Below are 17,798 nucleotides of genomic sequence, written 5' to 3'. Positions count from 1 at the left end.
GAGAACAAGTTTGTTTCCTTTATGCCCTGGGGTGAGTCATAGCCCTGCTCTCTATGGAGAGGCAGTACATGATGGGGTTTTGCAGTGGCTTTTGGCAGAAGAGAGAAGGCAACACCTGTGTTCTCTGTGCATATGGCCTCATCTGAATGAGTGGGAATTCCCTACTTCTCTTCCAGCCTGACTTACCCCATGGTCTTTTACTGTGGCATTACATATGAGAGAGGAGAAGGCAGAATAAACACATCACACCTGCCATGTGTTGGAGTCTGCTGGAGACACTGGTTTTGCTGTACTGAGATGAAGTCTTTATCAAGGGTGAATGCTATAATGGGGTTTAAATACAAGAAGGTGCTTTCTCAGCCATAACTGCTGTGCTGTGGTGTGGATTCTCTTGGCAGTACCTTGAGGACAAAACTGGTGACCTGAAAACCAGCAGATGCTTTGGACCTATTTGGTCATACAATGGGGCTCTAGAGAAGACTGCCGCCCTCTGCTAGTCCACTCTCTGTGCTCCCTCTGCAAAGCTGATGTGGTTCTCTTCTTCACAGCCAGCTGATGGTGAGTTCTACAAGGGTGGCAATGGCACATCTGAAGAGGTGTGCAGCAGTTGTTGGCCTCCTGATGCAGAAAAGTTCAGTTCTAACAAGAAGGAATTTTTTTTTTTAACTCAATGAGATGCTTTCTGGCTCCTGAGTCAATAGCTCGTTTCAGGTGTGCTGGTCAAAACTCCCTTCAGAAGAATCTTAAATACATGGGCTTGTAATCTGATTGTTTACATTTTCTTCAGGAAAATTTGAATCTTGTTTGGTATCAACTCTTCTCTCAAGTCCCTGTATTCTAAAAACTATCAGATGTGTACAGAAGGGGAATGGTGCTAAAAGGTCTTTTCACTTCTATTGTAAGATCTCTAAGAATACTGCGAAGGAAAGAATCACAGTACAGAGTTTGAAGCTCCTTCAAGTAAAGAGGTATTAGGAACCCTGTAGATGTATTCTTTGCTTACTGGTTTTGCCAAAAGAAATTTCCACTGAATCTTTTCTTAAATAAGCCTTTTTTAAGACTCAGTGGTCTACCTTCCTCCCTTTCCTGACTCCTCTTCCTCCCAACACTCCTTTAATAATGGCTTTCTGCACAGGGTGCCTTGGGGAAGCAGGCAGACAGGGATTTTAAGTAAGCTGGAGCAGGTGTGGAAGTAAATAAGCCAGCTGCTCCAGTTCTTACTATTATTGAGTTTGTCAAAAGAGAAACAGACTGAATTCTTGCATTAGGATATTTTCATACATGAGACTTGTCTCTTTTTCTCAGCACTGAGATAGTGTTATCTGCCTGTGTGAATTTGTTTTCATCTTGGCCTTAAGTGCATGAATAGATACTATGAGAGGGGTGCATGGGAAAGCAAGAGCACATTCACAGCAGTGATTTCTTTTGCTGTCAAAGGCTAGCTAACCTCCCTCTGACTCAAACCACTGGCCAGGCAGCCCCTCGTGGCAGGGTGGCTCTTCAGCCTGCAGGACGGATGGTTGAGAGACAGTTCGATGGAGATCTATAAAATCCTGAGTGGCCTTGAGAAAGTAAATGAGAATTGATTGGTCCCTGTCTCTTCCAATACAAGAACTGAAGATTCAAATTAAATTAGCTAATGTTAGGTTCAAAACAACTTTGTACCCTGTGCTCTGTGGCATTCTGTCATGAGAGACTGGGGGCATTGAAAGTTCACATGGGCTCAATATGAGATGGGAGAGAATTGGTGTAAGACATGGACTGAGGCAAAGGTATCACCTATTAGAAAATCCTGGAGGTGAAATTACCAGAAATGTGAAAGCATTCTGGGAAATACTAATGTACATTTATCCTATCTTACATTCTGTCGTGGGCATCTGCTGTTAGCCACTATTGAAGACAGATGCTGGGGGGAGATAGGTTTTTGTTTTGACTCAATGCAGCTTTTCTAGTGGGTGAATAAAAAGCTGAGCATTTATCAGCAGTAGTCATAGCTCAAATCCCTTTTTCTGCTCTTGCACTCGTATGGTTAGATCAGTTTTGAGGAGGAATAAGAGGACACTTTGCACTAGCTTGTGCAAAGGGCATCTTTGACCTGTCTTAGGAAAAAGCTGTGCACTGAGCTTGGTTGTTGAGAGTCTGGCAGGACTAAGGCAGCAGAATCCTCTGGGTGTTGGATGTAATGAATGGCTGAGATGCTTCAAAGATTTCCTACTGCCAGGGTATGGGGAAGGGAGTTAAACACTTGAATGAAACAAACAGTAAAACCTCAGGTGGATGTTCTTGAATGGAGCCGTTGAATGGCTTCAATGGACTAGCCAGGCAGGGTAAAATCCTCAGAGACAACCAGGTGTTTCTTGCACGTGTTCCCTACTTTTCCTGTGCTGGAGGCTTGCTGGAGGCTTTTTTTCTATCTGCCACCCAGAGGGAAGGATCTGGGATGGGAAAACATTCAGCAAATTGCAGAATCAGATAAGTGCAGTGAACACAAAACCACAGCAGTTCCCTTGGCCTTGGCATGAGGCCAGCTTACCCCTGTGCTGCCTGATCAGTCAGGCACAAAGCGTAATGGACAGTTTGAAAGGGAGAGTTAGTTATGAGTAATGCAGGGCAGTTCATTCTCTGTTTGGACTCATGTTGGTGGTCCTCTCCTCTGCTGCACTGTCTCCAGTTCAGGCAGGCAGGGCGTAAGAGCAAACGCTTCTGCTCACCCAGAGCAGCAGCCTCAGAGGAGCAAGAGAAAAGGTAGGGCTTGTGTTGGAATGTAAATACTGTTGAAAATGAAACAGTCTGTTTTAGAGGATGCTGAAGCATCTGCTGGGTTTCCTGGTGTTGGAGTTTTGCTGCTTCTATTAGATAAGTAAGTTATCAGAAGCTTGAGCATTTGCCCCAGCTCTTCTTTGACAACTTTAAAGTTTCTGAGGATTTCTCTACTTCCCTGATGATATTTAGAAGCTGAGAACAAAGCTGCTCTGTGCAACTGGAATTCCTCCTGTGCACTCCTGTGCCCAGCAGGACTTACTTTGTTTAGGACCATGTGTGCCAAAACTCTTAACAGCAGAGCCTGGAAAAGTGTGTCCTTGCATGCTCTGTGTTTGTGATAGGAAAGGCAGCAGAACACAGCACAGACTTTGCTGCAGAAATTGGTTTTTCAAGCTAGTACCTGTTAACAGCAGCAAAAGTGTAGGTGGAAATGTTGACCTTTGCCTTCTTTTAAGCAAGTATTGTTGCCACTGCTGTTGATTTGCGTCATGCTCTGGAAAACTTGTGTGAACTGGTGGTGCTTCTTGCTGAATTATAATGAGCAAGCAAAGCAGCCCTTGTGATAGCCTAGGAGAAGCGTTTGAATGAAGTAGCAGCCGGCTCTTCTGTGGCCTTCATGTATCTGTAGAAATCAGCTCCAAGAAATCGGATCACTTGGTTGGCTGCTTTCCTTTGGTGCTTTTACAGACTTGGCTGTGACAATGGAAAGTAAAATCAGACACTCTAAAACCAGAATCCTTTTTGGTTTTGGGGGGGAATCCTGCATACTCGTAGCTCTGCTAGTTTCCTTATTGCTGGTATGCACAGGAATCCAAGTACTGCAGAGAGGCAAAGGGGTGAACACTTGGGAATAGGGTAAATTCTACTTAAAAACCTGTTAAATCATGCCCCAAATACCCAAATACTTTTTTTTTTTTTTTTTTTGAGAGAGAGGGGTGAGGGGAAGGGTGAAATTTGTGGTGAAATAATGTTTAAGAAAGGGCTGGTATTGGACAGCATGCCCCATTCCACAGATGGGTGGATCAGCCATCAGTGATTAACTATCCATAGTGAAAGTGAGAGTAAGCATCCCTTTGTCCCTTGGAGAAGGGACTTTCCATCTGCAACTGTTCTCCCACCCCTCAGAGTTAATGAAGGGAGCAGGAGGGCCTCTGGGAACTGGGTCACAGCTCCAGCACAGTGCAGCTTAATTAAGTGAAGGAAAATGAGCAAGAAGGCAGGACCCCTGCGTGTCCAGCCAGGAAAGCAGCTGCATTGGAGCAAGCAGATAAAGCTGCATTTCTACCTGCTCTATCTATAGCTGCCTCTTGGTGTTCCCAAAGGCTGGAAGACACAATCTTCACTGCCAAGGACAGCCCTGTAAGCTATTCTGCTTCTGAAGCTCTCATTGTAAGATGGATTAGCCACATTTCCTGTCTGTAAAGCACACTTGCCTTGGCTCCAGTATTCCTCACGTGGCCAACAGTCCTACTTTTAGGCTCTGCAATTGTCTTGTAAGAAATCGGTTGCTGGGCTGATGTGGTGCAGCATGGCTTGGGACATGTTTCCCTTGGCTTCCTTAACATTACCATCTTGAGCCTGTCAGGGAAAAAACCCAACCCAGACAAACCCTAAAAAATCCCATAGAGCTATGTCAACCCAGAACAAGGGAGTACTGCTTGCAGACTGGGAATGTAAGATGAGCAACAGAGTTTGCTCCTAAGACCTTTAGGTGGGAGTGGATTGAACATAAACCCTACTGAGATGTCTGGACCCAGATCCAATTTTCCTACAGCACAGGGCCAGTCAAAATTGCAGTCTTTATGTGGACACATTGCTTTTTAAAGCTAATTTTCATTCAGTCAGTTCTCTGTGTCTCAGAATGATGTGAAGGTGTTCCTCCTACCTCAGCCACTGTTGGCAGGGGGACTTGGAGCATGGCAGTTGGACAGAAGCACTTGGGAAACGTGCTTTGGTGCTCTGTTACTGCCCTTCTGTTAATTGCACAAGAGCTGCACAGGCCTCTGGTTTGCATTGACTAATTAGCTGAGTAATGCAATCTCCTTCTAAATGTTCTTTCTCTTCTAGATCGAGAATGAGACATACATTGATTAAATGACTTGCCCAAGGTCACACAGCAAGTGACTCACTGGCAGAGGCAGGAATTAACACCTGGTATCGTTAAATTCCTGCTTCCCAGACCCCATGGCCTCTTATTTCCAAGTGCTCTTCTCTTTCCTGTCCTGGCCCTTTTGTCTCTTGCCCGCTGCAGGATTTGTTACACGTGAGATTTCCAAGGTGACAATATCTGACCACTGCCAAGAAAATGAGACATCTGCCCTTTGCTACAGACTTCTCTTGACATACTAAGAAGCTAAAGTTCCTTTTATTCCTTATCTTTTTGAACCACTTTACCATGTTCTGCCTGAGCTGGTGTGGTGCCAGCTCTCCTCTGCTCCCATGCCTCCAGCACTGCACATGATGGTGTTAGCCTGTCCTCTAATATTATTTTGTGTTTTTTTTCTAGAAGCATCTTTGCTGCAGTCTCTCTGAAGTGGGAACACTCTGCCCATACTCAGTCTTAGTAGAACAGCATCATCAGTTGTAAAATTATCGGGGGGGGGGGGTATAAATCCCACTTCAGTGCTGAGCAAGGTGTAACATAGAATGGTTTGGGTTGGAAAGGACCTTAAGATCATCCAGTTCCAACCCCCCTGCCATGGGCAGGGACATCTGTTGTGATCAATATTTTAGTAAGCCTGTTTGATAAAAAGTTTCAGTAAAGCCTTTAGCATCCTAGTGAATGGCTAAATAATTCACAGGGGTGGCTGTAACCCCTTTAAGCTTCTTGTGTTTGGATGTAAGGAGAAAATTTGGAGTAATTCTGTAGAGAGGCACTATAGCCAGCTGGATTGTGTTTCTTAAAAGCTGCTGTACTGGGAGTGAAGTACTTTCAGGTTTTGAATGGCTCCTGAGGTATGCTGAAGTCAAACCTGGCAAGAAATGGTCTCTTATAATTTGTTTTTCATCATAATCTTTGTGATTTTGGGCTGATAAATGCTAGCAGTGAGGAAATGAGACCTTTTAGCTCTTAAGCCTGCAGAAATTGGACGCACGGTCGTTAGGCGATGCCACGAGGGTTAAGGCAAAGAAGCGTTGTGTCCGCGTTGGGAGAACAAGGGGTATTTGTGTGCAGGGCTCCCGTGGCTGTCAGCCTGTCCCGGGACACAGGGTGCACCGCGAGCGGCCGGCCCGGCTCACGCACCTGCCCGCGTACAGCGGCGGGGACCGGGCTCTGCCCGCGCTGGGAGCTCCGGTGGCCCCGAGCCGAGGCACCGTGCGCGCTGGTGGCACCGGGGCCCCGCCCGGCCCGGCCCGCCGCCTTCCCCCGTGCAGCGCCGGGGCGCGGGGTAGGCGGGCCGGCTCCTTCCCCCTCAGCGCCCACACCCAGCGCCTTTAAGCCGGCAGCCGGGCCGGGCGGCGGGGCACGAAGGCGGGCGAAGGCTCCGTGCCGCCATGGCGGGCTGCCCCCGCTGGGCCGCCCTGCTGGCGCTGCTGGTGCTGCCGGCCCTGCCCCGCCGCGCCGCCGCCGGCTGTGCCGCCCGCGGGCTGTGCTGCCCGGGCCGCGACCCGGCCTGCCTGAGCACCGGCCGCCGGCCCGACGGCTCCCACGGGCTCTGCTACTGCGACCAGGTCTGCGCCCGCACCCTGGACTGCTGCCATGACTACGCCGAGGCCTGCCCAGGTGAGTGGCCGGCGGGGCTGTGGCCGTCCCCAGGGGCTCTGGCTGCGTTCGGGCTGCCTGGCTCCCGGGAGAAGCAGGAGGGGCAGGCGCGGTGCAGGTGGCTGAGGAAGCGATGCTGGAGACACTGCGCTCCCCGCCCGGGTTGTGGCTCTCAGGGGTGTAAGGTCCCCAGCAGCAGGTACCTGCCAGGTCACATCAGGGTGCAGCGTGCTTGTACAGGGTAAAAAGTGAAAGAGGACGTTTCTTATCCGAGTCAGAATCTCCCAGTCCCTTTCCCTCTTGTGGATTGAATTACTGTGGATGGGATCACATCTGCTGCTCCTGTTAGTCCGTGCTTCCCTGCAAAAGGCATCAACATCCGCGGCCACAGCGTTTGATGCGGGCAGTCAACAGCAGTGCCTGTGCAGCTGAGTGCTGGGGTCCCCGCAGCACTACGTTTCCCAGGAGTACAGCAGCACTCCCTCCTTAAATGCCTTCTGTTAAAGTGTGGATGTGAATTAAGGAAGTGAGTTATTTAACGAGTGGTACAATCTCATATTCCCTTCTCACAAACAGCATCCTCAAAGTGACTTACCTCCTCACATAATGCTTTTTTTCCCTCTTTTTTCAAACGTGCATGCACGTGCCTTAGCACAGTTTTGCTCTAGGCAGATGGGCAGACGTTCCTATGATTTAATTGCATTTTTTCAGTCAAGAGAGAGCTGGAAAATGGGTGGGAAATAAGTTTGTTACGAAGTGCTTTAAACAAGCTGTGTCTGGGAATGAGGACAGGCTAGTGGCTCTGCAGACCAACAACTCCCAAGTGCAGCAGAGAGCATGGAACTGGTGCCCACAGGATCCTGTAAACCTGCCTCACCTCTGGCCTGGTGCAGGTGTGCAGTGTGGCTGTCCTGCTGCTGAGGTTGGATGCCCCAATGCCTTTGATATCCTTCAGTACCACTGTGTCCGAATCCTATTGCTCTCGGCAGTCATTAGGGATAACAGGGATAAACAGGCAGCCCTCGTGTCTGTGCTTCATGTTATGGAAGAGTAATAAGAAAAACGTGCTCGCAGGCCGTTGTTGCGCACTATGAGGGGCTGGCAGAGGGCAATCACTGGTCCCTTCCTGTGCTGGGTGCCTTGGCAGCAGTGCCAGTGTCCCAGCTGCAGCCCTAGCTGTGCTCGCCCATCCCGGTGCCATCCTGTGGCTCACCGGAGGAATAGCAGCATCTTGCTTACGGAGATCAGGCGGGGAAGCTGGGTTTGCGCAGAATGAGATATTTCTGTGTTACTTCTTGTGATTCATTCTGCTGGATGTACGGAACCCAGTTCTGCTTTGAGTTGTATTGCCTTAGCCTGGCGTTTTTTGGGTAGTTTTATTTCTCCCACCACTGAAGAGTTACTTTAATAAACTGACTTGTAGCGCAAAATATTAAGGAAAAGGCATTATTATCTGACACCAAACACAGCTGAAGAGAGCAGAACATTCCAAATACATCAGATGCACAAAAGGGTCATAATGTTGGGTAGCCTACACTCCTGTGCACAGGCTTTTTATGTTTTTGTGGTGCGCTGCTGCATATAAGAAATGTCTCAATTACTCAGATAATTGATTTAATACCTAATCTTTTAATAGGTTAAAAAAGCTGCTTATGTTGACTTTAGACAAAGAGCAATAGCATTTGAAAGATCTTCTTAAAGTTTTTGAAGACAAGGGCAGTTTCAGTTGAGGTTAATGCAGTAATTAGGGGTTATCTGTGTCCCGCAGGACAAGCATTAAGCTATTCAGAAAGGCTGGGTTCACAGCAGCATTTAGGAGCATATGTCCCAGTAAAATCAGTGAGGCACAGGCTTTTGAATGCCTTTGTAAATCAGAGTGTGAATGTCTGTTACTGTAAGATGCTGGGCATGGAGGCTCTTAGTGGATTTGACCTCATCTACTTCTAAAACTCTTCTCAGTTCACCCAGTGCAAGTCCCAGTTGGCAGGGGAGGCTTGCAGTGGTGTAGGAGAGGGAGGTGACTGGCCCCTGGGTGGCTGGAGCTTCTGGGCAGGTAGTTTCCTGGGAGCAGAGCGTGCTGGGTGCTGCCCAGCACAACTGTGGGACAGGTAAGGAAGATTGTTCTGAGCTACATTGAAAAGTGTCATTTCCGGAGCAGGGGTGTCATTGTTGTCAGTTCTGTAACATTCTGAATCCCTGGTTGTTACTCTTCCTCCAGTTATCCCTTGTGTTGTATCTCAGTGGAGTGTCTGGAGTGGCTGTGCAGAGCCTTGCAAGACAACATACCGTGTTCGGAGGAGACACATCATCCAGGAGGCCAGGAATGGAGGAGAGGCATGCCCTCCTCTGGAGGAGAGGGCTGGCTGCATGGAGTACTGGACTCAGCAAGGAACAGAGTGCAAACAGTCCCTGAGTAAGTCCACTGAAAATGTAAGTGTCTGGGTAATCAGGGGGAGGACTCTTGTTTGGGTCAGCAGAGCTGATCTTTCTCCACCGTATTTGAAAAGAGTTGTTTTCAGACAGCAGCATGTTTGCTCTGGGCCTGTCTGGTATAATAGAGAACTGAGCTTTACACACAGAGGCTTAGAGGTGTCCTTCTGAGGACAGTATTTGAAGGGAGTGCCTGCCATTTGCTGTGATCTGCTGTCTAAAGTGAAATATTACAGATCTGTTGTGATCTCATGTATACAAGTGTAAATCTCTGGCATTTTAAGTGGCTGTGGAGCACTTTTTTAATGTATTTTATGAGTCACCTGCAAAAACTCATGAAGGAGCAATACCCATCAAAGGCATGATATGACTTCTCTGCTCTGTAGCAGAGTGCAGGCAAAGGGGACTTCCAGCTAGTTTCTAGAGACAAAGTCTGATTACAGTGTGTTCAAATCCAGTTTTCATGACCTACCTGTAGTGAGTTTTAGAATAACTGCATGTCATTTTTGCTGGTATTTTGGGTTCAAAATCTGTCCAGTCTGGATGTTCGCTACAACTGACTTCTTCAAACCTGTTTAAAGTTGGTATTAAGCGAATATTGTCCCCTTGCTCTGTCTTTTGGCTGTGCCTGCTTATGCTGCTCATGCAAATATCTGGCAACAAACAGATTCTTTTTTCAGTGAAATGGTTGATGGTCATGGATAATATGAAAATACCAAGTTATCACTGTTTTTATCTCCTGCTGAAGATAAAACCATATGACATTAAAGGCCAATCTTTACTGTTTTTTAGACATAAACAGCCTTAGTGTAGTATTGCCTCTTACATTATGTTCTCTTTCTTTAATATACACAGTCCCAGCGTTAATAACAACAGGAGGGTTTGGAAAAGCGAGAAAAAAGAGAGCTGCAGCTGATGGCAATGAAAGAGCAGGGTAAGTTGGAGGCTCAGCACAGGGGCCCAGTTATACTCTACCTTCAATGTTTCTCTGGTTGCAGTTTTGGCCCCAGTTTTTTGCTAGTCAGAATTGGCATTTCCCAGCAGAAGAGCAGCGCTTCACTAGAGCAGGGTGCTGCTCTCCCCTCAGTGACAGCAGTATCTACAGTATGTCTGAAGGTTGTGGGTCTGCCTTGATGTAAGGCCAGTACAAGACCAAAATTCAGCTCATTGTTCATGGCATCACTGCTGTTTAAGGTTGTGTGATCAGTCAGCCAAAGACCGTTCACTTCAGCTCTTCCCGATGTGGAATCTTGTGCAATTTGCATTTTTTTTTTTTTAGTAAATGGGGAAATTCACAAGGGGCAGAATTTGCTATCTGATTACATGGGAAGCACCTTTCCCATTTCAGCTCCCTTGCTATAATACTGCCTATTTTCCCCTGCAGCACTGTTGCACAGCACAGATACAGACAGGGTTGTACAGGAAGCTCTGTTGCAGTTTCCTTTGTGAGACACAGCCATCTCTCTGTCGGCTGCTCTGAGTCCAGGCTGGTGTCTCAAACACATGGGAGCTGGCATTAACCTTTCCTGTTCTCTTTTCTCTTCTTTTGCAGTTTGGGGTCATCACTAACAGTGACACAGTGGAGATGGGAAAGGTTACTTTCCACAGTGTAGCCCCTCGTACACAGCTTTGCAAGCTAGATGTTCCTAGGGGTTCTTATTGCAGTCCTGGGGTTTTCCTGGTTCTTGTTGAGAGCTGGTGTTCCTGTAAACACTGTGTGAAGTTTCTTCGTGCTCTTGCAGCACGAAGCAGCCATACACTTGTTGATTGATTTCCCCACGTGCTGTTGTACATGTAAGCATTTCCATAGTGCGTGAGTGCATCCATCCTCCTCGCTTAAGTGTCTGAAGGGAAGAACATCTGTTCACCCTAAGCTTCCCTTGGTGTCCTCATTAGTTGAGCCTTCTCACTCTAAAATTCAAAAACGTGAGCACAGCTCTACCGCATGTGTATTCATCCTTGCTGTCCTTCCCTCAGATAAGACAGGGAAGCAAACTGCTTATATGGTTCAGTGTGCTCCCTGAAGGTGTTTGGAAATCCTCGTGATGACTGAGACAGAATCAGTCTAGACTAGAACCCAATTTTCTGCTGGGCTTTTAGATCATTACAGCTGAGCAGAGCAGAAGTGCTATGTGATCTGGTGGTCCTCCCACTGGAATATGACAACCTCATTCCGTCTTTAGGAGGGAGATCATCACAAGGAAAACCTCTACAGACCATATCTTAGCTCCTGTATCAAGTTGCTCCACAAAACCCATTAGAAGTAACAGAGCAGATGATAAAGTGGTGCAACAAATGGATACCAGACTTGGAATCAGAAGACCTGTCTGCTGGGTTTTCTTGGCTTTAGTGAAATGCTTGTCTAATCTGTGTCTCTGCTTGAAAAACAGATGCCAGTAATACCTGATGTTTTTTGATATGTTAGTTGGAAACACCAACAGAGTAGGTTTAGTTCCCATTTAACCTTGTCACAATGCAGGTACACTGTTCTGGGTTTTATAACCTTGTGTGTGGGTTAGTTTGTTTTTTGTTTTCCTTAGTTAGTGATCTGTGGTCACCCAGTTTATTCACCCAGTCCCGTGGAGGTCTCTAATCTGGTTACTGAGCTAACCTACTTGGTTATCTTGCTTGCAGGTACTGTGTTGAATTCCAGCTTGTGGCCATCACGCCGGGGTGCTTGCACAGCCACCACTCATACACACACTGGATGCAGTACCTCAGGGAGGGCCACACTGTCTGCGTGGAGTGTCAGCACCCAGCTTTAGACTCCAGAAGTCTACATTGTTATGGGGATGGCAGTGGAAGCAAAAAGTAAGAGTTTTAGCTTTTGGTTTTGTGTAAAATTTTTAATTATTCTCTCTTGATCTGCTTTTCCCAGTTTTATAATGCACAGCACAGCTCTCTGGAGCACTGTACATATATTAACTGGTCTTTGTTGCATACCATGTGTTTCTTGGAGAGATGAAATGACCTGATGAAGCTCACATAGTAAACCAGTTGCAGAGCCAGGATTGAAGTGTGGGAGTACCTGCACTTAGTCTGCTAAATCTCACTGACTTTTAAGTGGTACAGTTGTGGAGTCTTTTTGTTTTAAAGACACTCCAGCCATGCTTCTAAGGTTAGCAGTGCTGTCAGATAAAACCAAATCTGTTTCTGATTTTTAAGCACTGGGGATTTTGTTTCTACAATTGATCCTTTATTAGTGTGCCTAGTGAGTGGCAGCTGGCTCAGGCACTTGGGGTATGTGCTGGCACCTGAGGTTGGATGGAAGTACAGTTGAATCTGTGTACTTTCAGCATCTTCTCCCTGGAAAGCTGAAGAAGCTTTGGGGTGACTGATGGTGACCACGCAGCTTGTACATGTTGGGCATACTTCAACACAGATGAAGGGACTGACCTGAAGCTGTGAAACACACCTGTGGCAGAGCCAGCAACAGAAGAGTTCTGGCTCCCAATCCTCTGCTGTGGTCGTTGGAGGCACAGTTTCTGCACTGCTTTTATCTTGATACTTTTAACTCTATTGCTAGTTTATTATATCATCCCTGCTTGAGAAAATCATTGCCCATTAGTCTAGGCAGGAATATTTTTGAAACTTATATAGATGTTGAAACAAGCACATTCATTTGAATTAGAAATTAAACTAGGATTGTCAGGCCTCAACCACACAACGTATTGTACTACCAAGACTGCCAATAATGGTCTTTTTAGACAGGGTTTTTCAGAGGCTTTTAGTAAGAGGAAGTCATGTTGGAGGCTTTTTCTTCCCTGCCTCAGCTTGTTACATGCAAATGTTCCAAAAGCTTTAAGATAAAGAAGAAAATATTTACTGGTGTGGCCAGGAGTAGCTCTTACCTGCATTCAACATATAAATAATTATAAAAGCTTACAGTAATGTTATTTTACTAAAATCCTGGAGCCAGACAAGAACGTCAGATTAAGCAAAATAAAAAATGTATTCAGGAATTCATTTCCTCATTGGGCTGCAAAAAGAGGAGGCATTTTTGTTCACCTGATCTGGTGAACAGCACTCTACATGTAACGGAAGCACAAAGGAAATATGACTGTGCCCTTTAGGAATGCTGATCTGATTGCCAGGTGCTGGCAGGCTTAAGGCTGGAGATGGGTAGTGATAATGGAGTTGAGTGTGACTGGTTCACTGAAGTCAGGTCTCAGCCCACATCTCAGCAGATGGGTTAAATCCATCCCAATTGAGCAGAGCCTAGAAATAGTTTCCAGAGCCTTGCTGGATGTCTGTAAAATCAACTGGCTGATCCATTTTGTTATAGGCATGTCAAACCAGCAGAAAAGCCAACCTTTGACACATCCCTCCAGCGTTACTACCTATAACGTCAAATGAAGTCATGCCTCTGTCATTTTCAAGGCTAGTATTAGCTCTCTGTGTTTGTGCCAAGTTGAGGTACTATGTGTGTTCACTTGGATTTATTGGCAGGGGAGTAGCATAGGCTTGGAGGACAGGCAGGGCTGGCCTGAGTAGTGGAAAAAGTTCCCATCTGCAAAAGGCAATGGAGATGTACTTCAGGCCTTGAACCAGCAATTCTTTAGCAGCTTTGTCAGAGATAAGTGACTGGCAGGTGGAACATGAATGATACCTCTGGTCTGCAGCTTCCTCATCATATGTGTGTGTGAAGCCTCCCTTACATTTCATGTGGATCTTTTGGATAACTCCCACATGTTCCCTAAATAGGTAACCTCCAGGGCATGGTCTGGTGTTCTTTAGCACTATTTCACTTTACTGCAGTGGGTTAAATTGATTGTTGTCCAGGGTTGGGTATCTTGCTTGATTTTCTTGATACGAACATCTCTAGTGCAAGTATTTACTATAGGTATTCTTTATATGAACAGAGCTATCCCCTTATTTGTTCCCAGAAATAATAGTCTTTTTCACTAGGTTTCATGGAGGAAAAAACTGACTTCCCTAATCTCTGAGGAAATAATTGTACTGTTGGTGGGAACAGCCATTGAGTAGGATGAGGGAAATGTCTATGGAAAGGCTTCTACCTTCTGTTAGAGTGAGTGGCCATATCTGAGCATGCAGCCTTGCAAGGGAGCAGTGCTCTGAGGGGGTTGCATGGTGAGATTCTCAGGCTGGGGTGTGCTGGCCAGATATGGAAGGCATAAATGTGGTGCTTGTAAAGAAAGATGGAAGAAGACAGGAATGCAACTGAGAAAGAGGATGGTGCCAGAGCTTAGGATGCAGCATGTGTTGAGGTTGCCTAGATCTGCTCAGAAGTCTCTGGCTGTGTACTTGGTTCACCCTCGCTGTGAATTTTTGCTGGTGTAACTCTGCCAGGAGATGTGGAGAGTTCGTGGTGGCCCCAGGGCAGTGGTGATGCTGCTGACCCCAGCTCTCTGGGGCTGCTGGCCGGGGCTGCGTGTGGAAGCATTCACAGCTGCTGCCGTCCCACTCACACCATGCCTGTGCTTTGCTTCTCGCCCTGTCAGTTTGGCAGCTTGTGCCAGCATTTAGTTCCCTGAGATATTGTTCCAAGAGTGACTCTCAGGAAGGAAAACATCTGACAGAGTTTATTTTAAACTCAGCAATGCTGGTATATTTTGGTGAGTATTTCCTAATTATCTTCTTGTGTCTAAGTGGAGTCTGGCTTTATAAATGCTCCAAGTTAAAGAGAGATGCTTGTTGTTTGTGCGTTCCACCTGTCTCCTACTCTGTAGAAGATGCTAGTTCATTTAAACCCCTGTTATGCAAGTGCAGGAGGTTTACCAAAGTCCTTGGTTTATGGCCATCAGGTGAGGGCACTAGGAAAATCTTACTTGCATTGGCTTCTTTCTTCTAGAAGGTTATGAGATTAAACAAGGCAGAGCATGGAGCTAAGACAGGGATTTGTTCATTTTGGATCATCTTCTGAAAGATCTACAAATAAAGCACAGACTTGACATCTGTGAAATTGTTACTCAGCCTGTGTCTAGGAGCATCAGTTGCTCTTCATCATCTGGAGCAAAGGACGTAGTGATTGTAGCACAAACATATCCAGACTGCAGCAGTTTATGCCCATGCTCATGGAGTGGAGGGAAAGAAAGGATGCTTGATTTATAGCAAAGTCAGTATTTGCCTTCCCCACCAGCAAGATGAGAGTAAGCAGGTTTAGCTTATGTGTTTAAGGAGCAAAGCCCTTTAAAGGTAAAACTGCAGCCCAGAGCTTTGAAGGATATGGGACTGCTCTGTGCACTGCCTGCTTTATCTGGGATCTTAATCCTCTCTGTGCACATTCTGGTACTTTGAAATGACCCCAAGCCAAAAGAAAAATGCAGTGAGCCTTCTGCAACCATGTGTGTTGCGTAAACCCCTGCTCTGGAGCATGACATCTCATTAAACCAAGGGCAGGGTTATCTTTGTGGAGTTCGATCAATAATTCCAGTTTCCACAGAACTATAAAACAAGCAGAAGCTAGAGGTCTGTTGGCTATTCTGTGGACAGCTCTCTGCACAGGGCAAGAGTTGATCCAGTTGTGGTATTTATGCTTCTCCAAAGGGCTGGGACACAGTGATGTGAGGAATTCTCTTAAACCACTAAATGCTGAAATCTGGCAGTGCTATAACAAAATTTCAGTTTCTGTCACTGATAGGCCAGCATTGCTTGGGCAGCCACTGATTGTGGAAAATGGCCTGTGGATCTGCTTGTTTTAACAAGATATTTCTCTGTTCAGTTCTGGTCAATGTATTGATGGACTGCCTGGGTGAAAAGAGGTTGGTTGGTTGTTGTCCTCTGCTTAAGAGGCCTGTAAGTAACGTTGCTCCAGCACTTATGGGTCTGGTACCTCCAGCCAGCTGCCATCCAGAAGTTGTGTTATTGTGTAGCTCTTAGCAAGGTGGAAAAGCTTGGGCAAGTCTTTCACTACTGTGGTTATCCAGAGATGCTCATGTCTCCGCACCTGCTCACACAGACCTGTGCTGTATTTATCCAGCATCTCGATGGCAATGAGTGGCAATAGAGCTCTGCCTGCTGAGAGAGCATGGTGTTATAAAGAAAAATGGAGAAAGAGGTGTTTTGCCCACTTTGCAACCTGTCGGGTGTTTCAATACAGGGGTTGTGGGGATTTCAGTGTGCTTTGTGAGCTGTTGCATGCAATGCTGGGCACCTCAAGTAGATGTTTCTGTGCATCCTTTTAGACTTGACATCTATAGTATGTGCTGCTCCAGGTTGTTCCAGTCCAGTGTTCCTGACTGTGGCTTTACTATAATCCTATGGGGGTCACTGTGTTGCTGCTTCTTTACAGCAGTAGAAAGGCAGAGTTGGGTTCATAAAGTGAAAATGGATGTTAGAAAACTAAATGGGATTTACTGGGTGATTGAAGCCAGATTTAAGTACAAGTGACAGCCCTGCAGTGGAGCTGCAGCACATTAACTTTTCCCCTCTTATGACTGTTTCAGGAATCAGCTGTTGCACTGGCAGGCAGTAGGGAACCCTCGCTGCAAGGGAACCTGGAAGAGAATTCGCCAGCTGGACACTTGCTCCTGTCCTTCTGTTCACAGCTTCTTGTTCATCTAACTTCTGACAGTCTCAGCAAGCGAGTGCTGTGATGGCTTGTCTGGCACCTGCATGCGGCAGCAGTAGGAACCACAACCAAAACAGTGACTTCTCCATGTCAGAGGCTATGCCTCTTAACTTCAAGAGGTTTCTGTCTGTACTGGCGGACCCTGAATCCCCTCTGTCTGGGTGTACTTCCTGGTTTCCAAAGGCATGAGGCCGGCTATGAAGTGCCAATCTTTTTGTGCCCACCCATCCCTGAGAGAGGCCTGTCTGACCTTGATGACATCTTGCAAATTCCCCCTTTCTTGAGATGAACAAGAATTCACCAAATATGAATAAGGACAAGAAAGTGTATGAGCCCAGGGTTAATTGTTATTTTTCTAAAGTCTCAATGAAGAATCAACAATGAAGAATAAATTAACTCAAGTGCCTTCTTTTCATGGCAGTAGCACTTCTTCATGGGTGCTTTCTGCTTATACTTGTATATGATTTCCTTTTGTTTTCACCCTCCCTGGTCTCATCATTTCATATTGATCCTCAGTCTTACAGAGGGTTGATGGTTGATCTTGTGCTGCTGAGATAAGGGCAAAACTTAGCAATGAGCCAGTTCAAATCTGTGAGAATAGAAGGTATCAGGGATAAATTGGATTTGGACTTAAGGTTTCAAGGAGCATCTCTGAGTTGCCCCAAAATACAGTGCAGTCCTGGGGCTCTGAATTGGAAGTCATCCCAGCTGCACCAGGAGAGATAGCTATAGCCTTGTATTTTTGACTGGAAAATATTTGAAATATTTTCTTTATATTCCCTGACTTATATTCATAGTTTTCTATAAATGAAAATAAAAGAGACTTGGAGATGTTCTCCCAGTGTGTATCTATTGATTAATCTGTGTACTTCCACCTCTTTAGTTCCTGAACCTGCCTAATTTGTTCTAGCCAATCCTGCAGCTGACTCCTCTGCTCCAGGAGGTAAGACTAGAGGAAAAGTTGCTGCTGTCCAGATCCAGAACTTACAGGTGGATTTCTAGGGTATCCAGGACTTATAGGTGGAAGTCCAGGACGATGACCGACTGCTGTGCAGAAGTGGATGTGGGCTTTCTTTTAATATACACATACTTCCGAATCTGCTTAAACAAAGTTACAGAAAGGACTTGCACTTTGTGGTAGAGCGCTGCAGTGGTGAGCATCTAGATAATTAGGTCTGTCAAAACCCAGGTTAGTGGCTGGGGGTGGTTCTAGAAGAGAGTTTTAATGCTCATGTCTGTCTAGATTTGGATCATGAAGCTCATCTAGTGACCATGTTTAGGGTCTTTCATGGAAATACTAAAGGGCACTGTGGACACATGCTTGAGATGCTCAGAGGAGTGTGTAGTGCAGTGATGAGCGGTCAGAAAGCG

At 46.2% G+C, this 17,798-nt stretch overlaps 1 protein-coding gene across 2 annotated transcripts; it reads left to right on the top strand.

Moving 5' to 3' along the window:
• The first annotated feature begins 6,072 nt into the window (after positions 1-6,072).
• Positions 6,073-17,263, top strand: LOC134175849 (somatomedin-B and thrombospondin type-1 domain-containing protein-like). 2 transcript variants are annotated; one of them, XR_009969163.1, is made up of 6 exons: positions 6,073-6,487; positions 8,685-8,879; positions 9,752-9,830; positions 11,531-11,707; positions 13,805-13,925; positions 16,303-17,263. XR_009969163.1 is itself a non-coding variant. In XM_062642222.1 (5 exons), the coding sequence occupies exons 1-5, from the start codon at positions 6,259-6,261 to the stop codon at positions 16,418-16,420; spliced, it is 798 nt and encodes a 265-aa protein (XP_062498206.1). In that variant the 5' UTR covers positions 6,236-6,258; the 3' UTR covers positions 16,421-17,263. The 2 variants fall into 2 exon arrangements, 1 of the variants encoding a protein (XP_062498206.1); XM_062642222.1 differs by lacking the exon at positions 13,805-13,925 and having other exon boundaries at positions 6,236-6,487.
• Positions 17,264-17,798: the final 535 nt, after the last annotated feature.

Source organism: Pezoporus occidentalis, unplaced genomic scaffold, assembly GCF_034315485.1.
Source record: "Pezoporus occidentalis ecotype Australia unplaced genomic scaffold, CSIRO_AGI_Poc_V1 ctg70, whole genome shotgun sequence".
NCBI lineage: Eukaryota > Metazoa > Chordata > Aves > Psittaciformes > Psittacidae > Pezoporus > Pezoporus occidentalis.
This window is presented reverse-complemented; position numbering and strand designations above follow the sequence as displayed.

Bases quoted from the DNA above. Each gene is read 5' to 3' on its own strand.
- LOC134175849 (XM_062642222.1), top strand. From the start codon at position 6,259: ATGGCGGGCTGCCCCCGCTGGGCCGCCCTGCTGGCGCTGCTGGTGCTG. The intron at 8,880-9,751 runs GTAAGTCCACTG...TAATATACACAG, and splicing joins AGAGTGCAAACAGTCCCTGA to TCCCAGCGTTAATAACAACA. The intron at 9,831-11,530 runs GTAAGTTGGAGG...TCTTGCTTGCAG, and splicing joins GATGGCAATGAAAGAGCAGG to GTACTGTGTTGAATTCCAGC.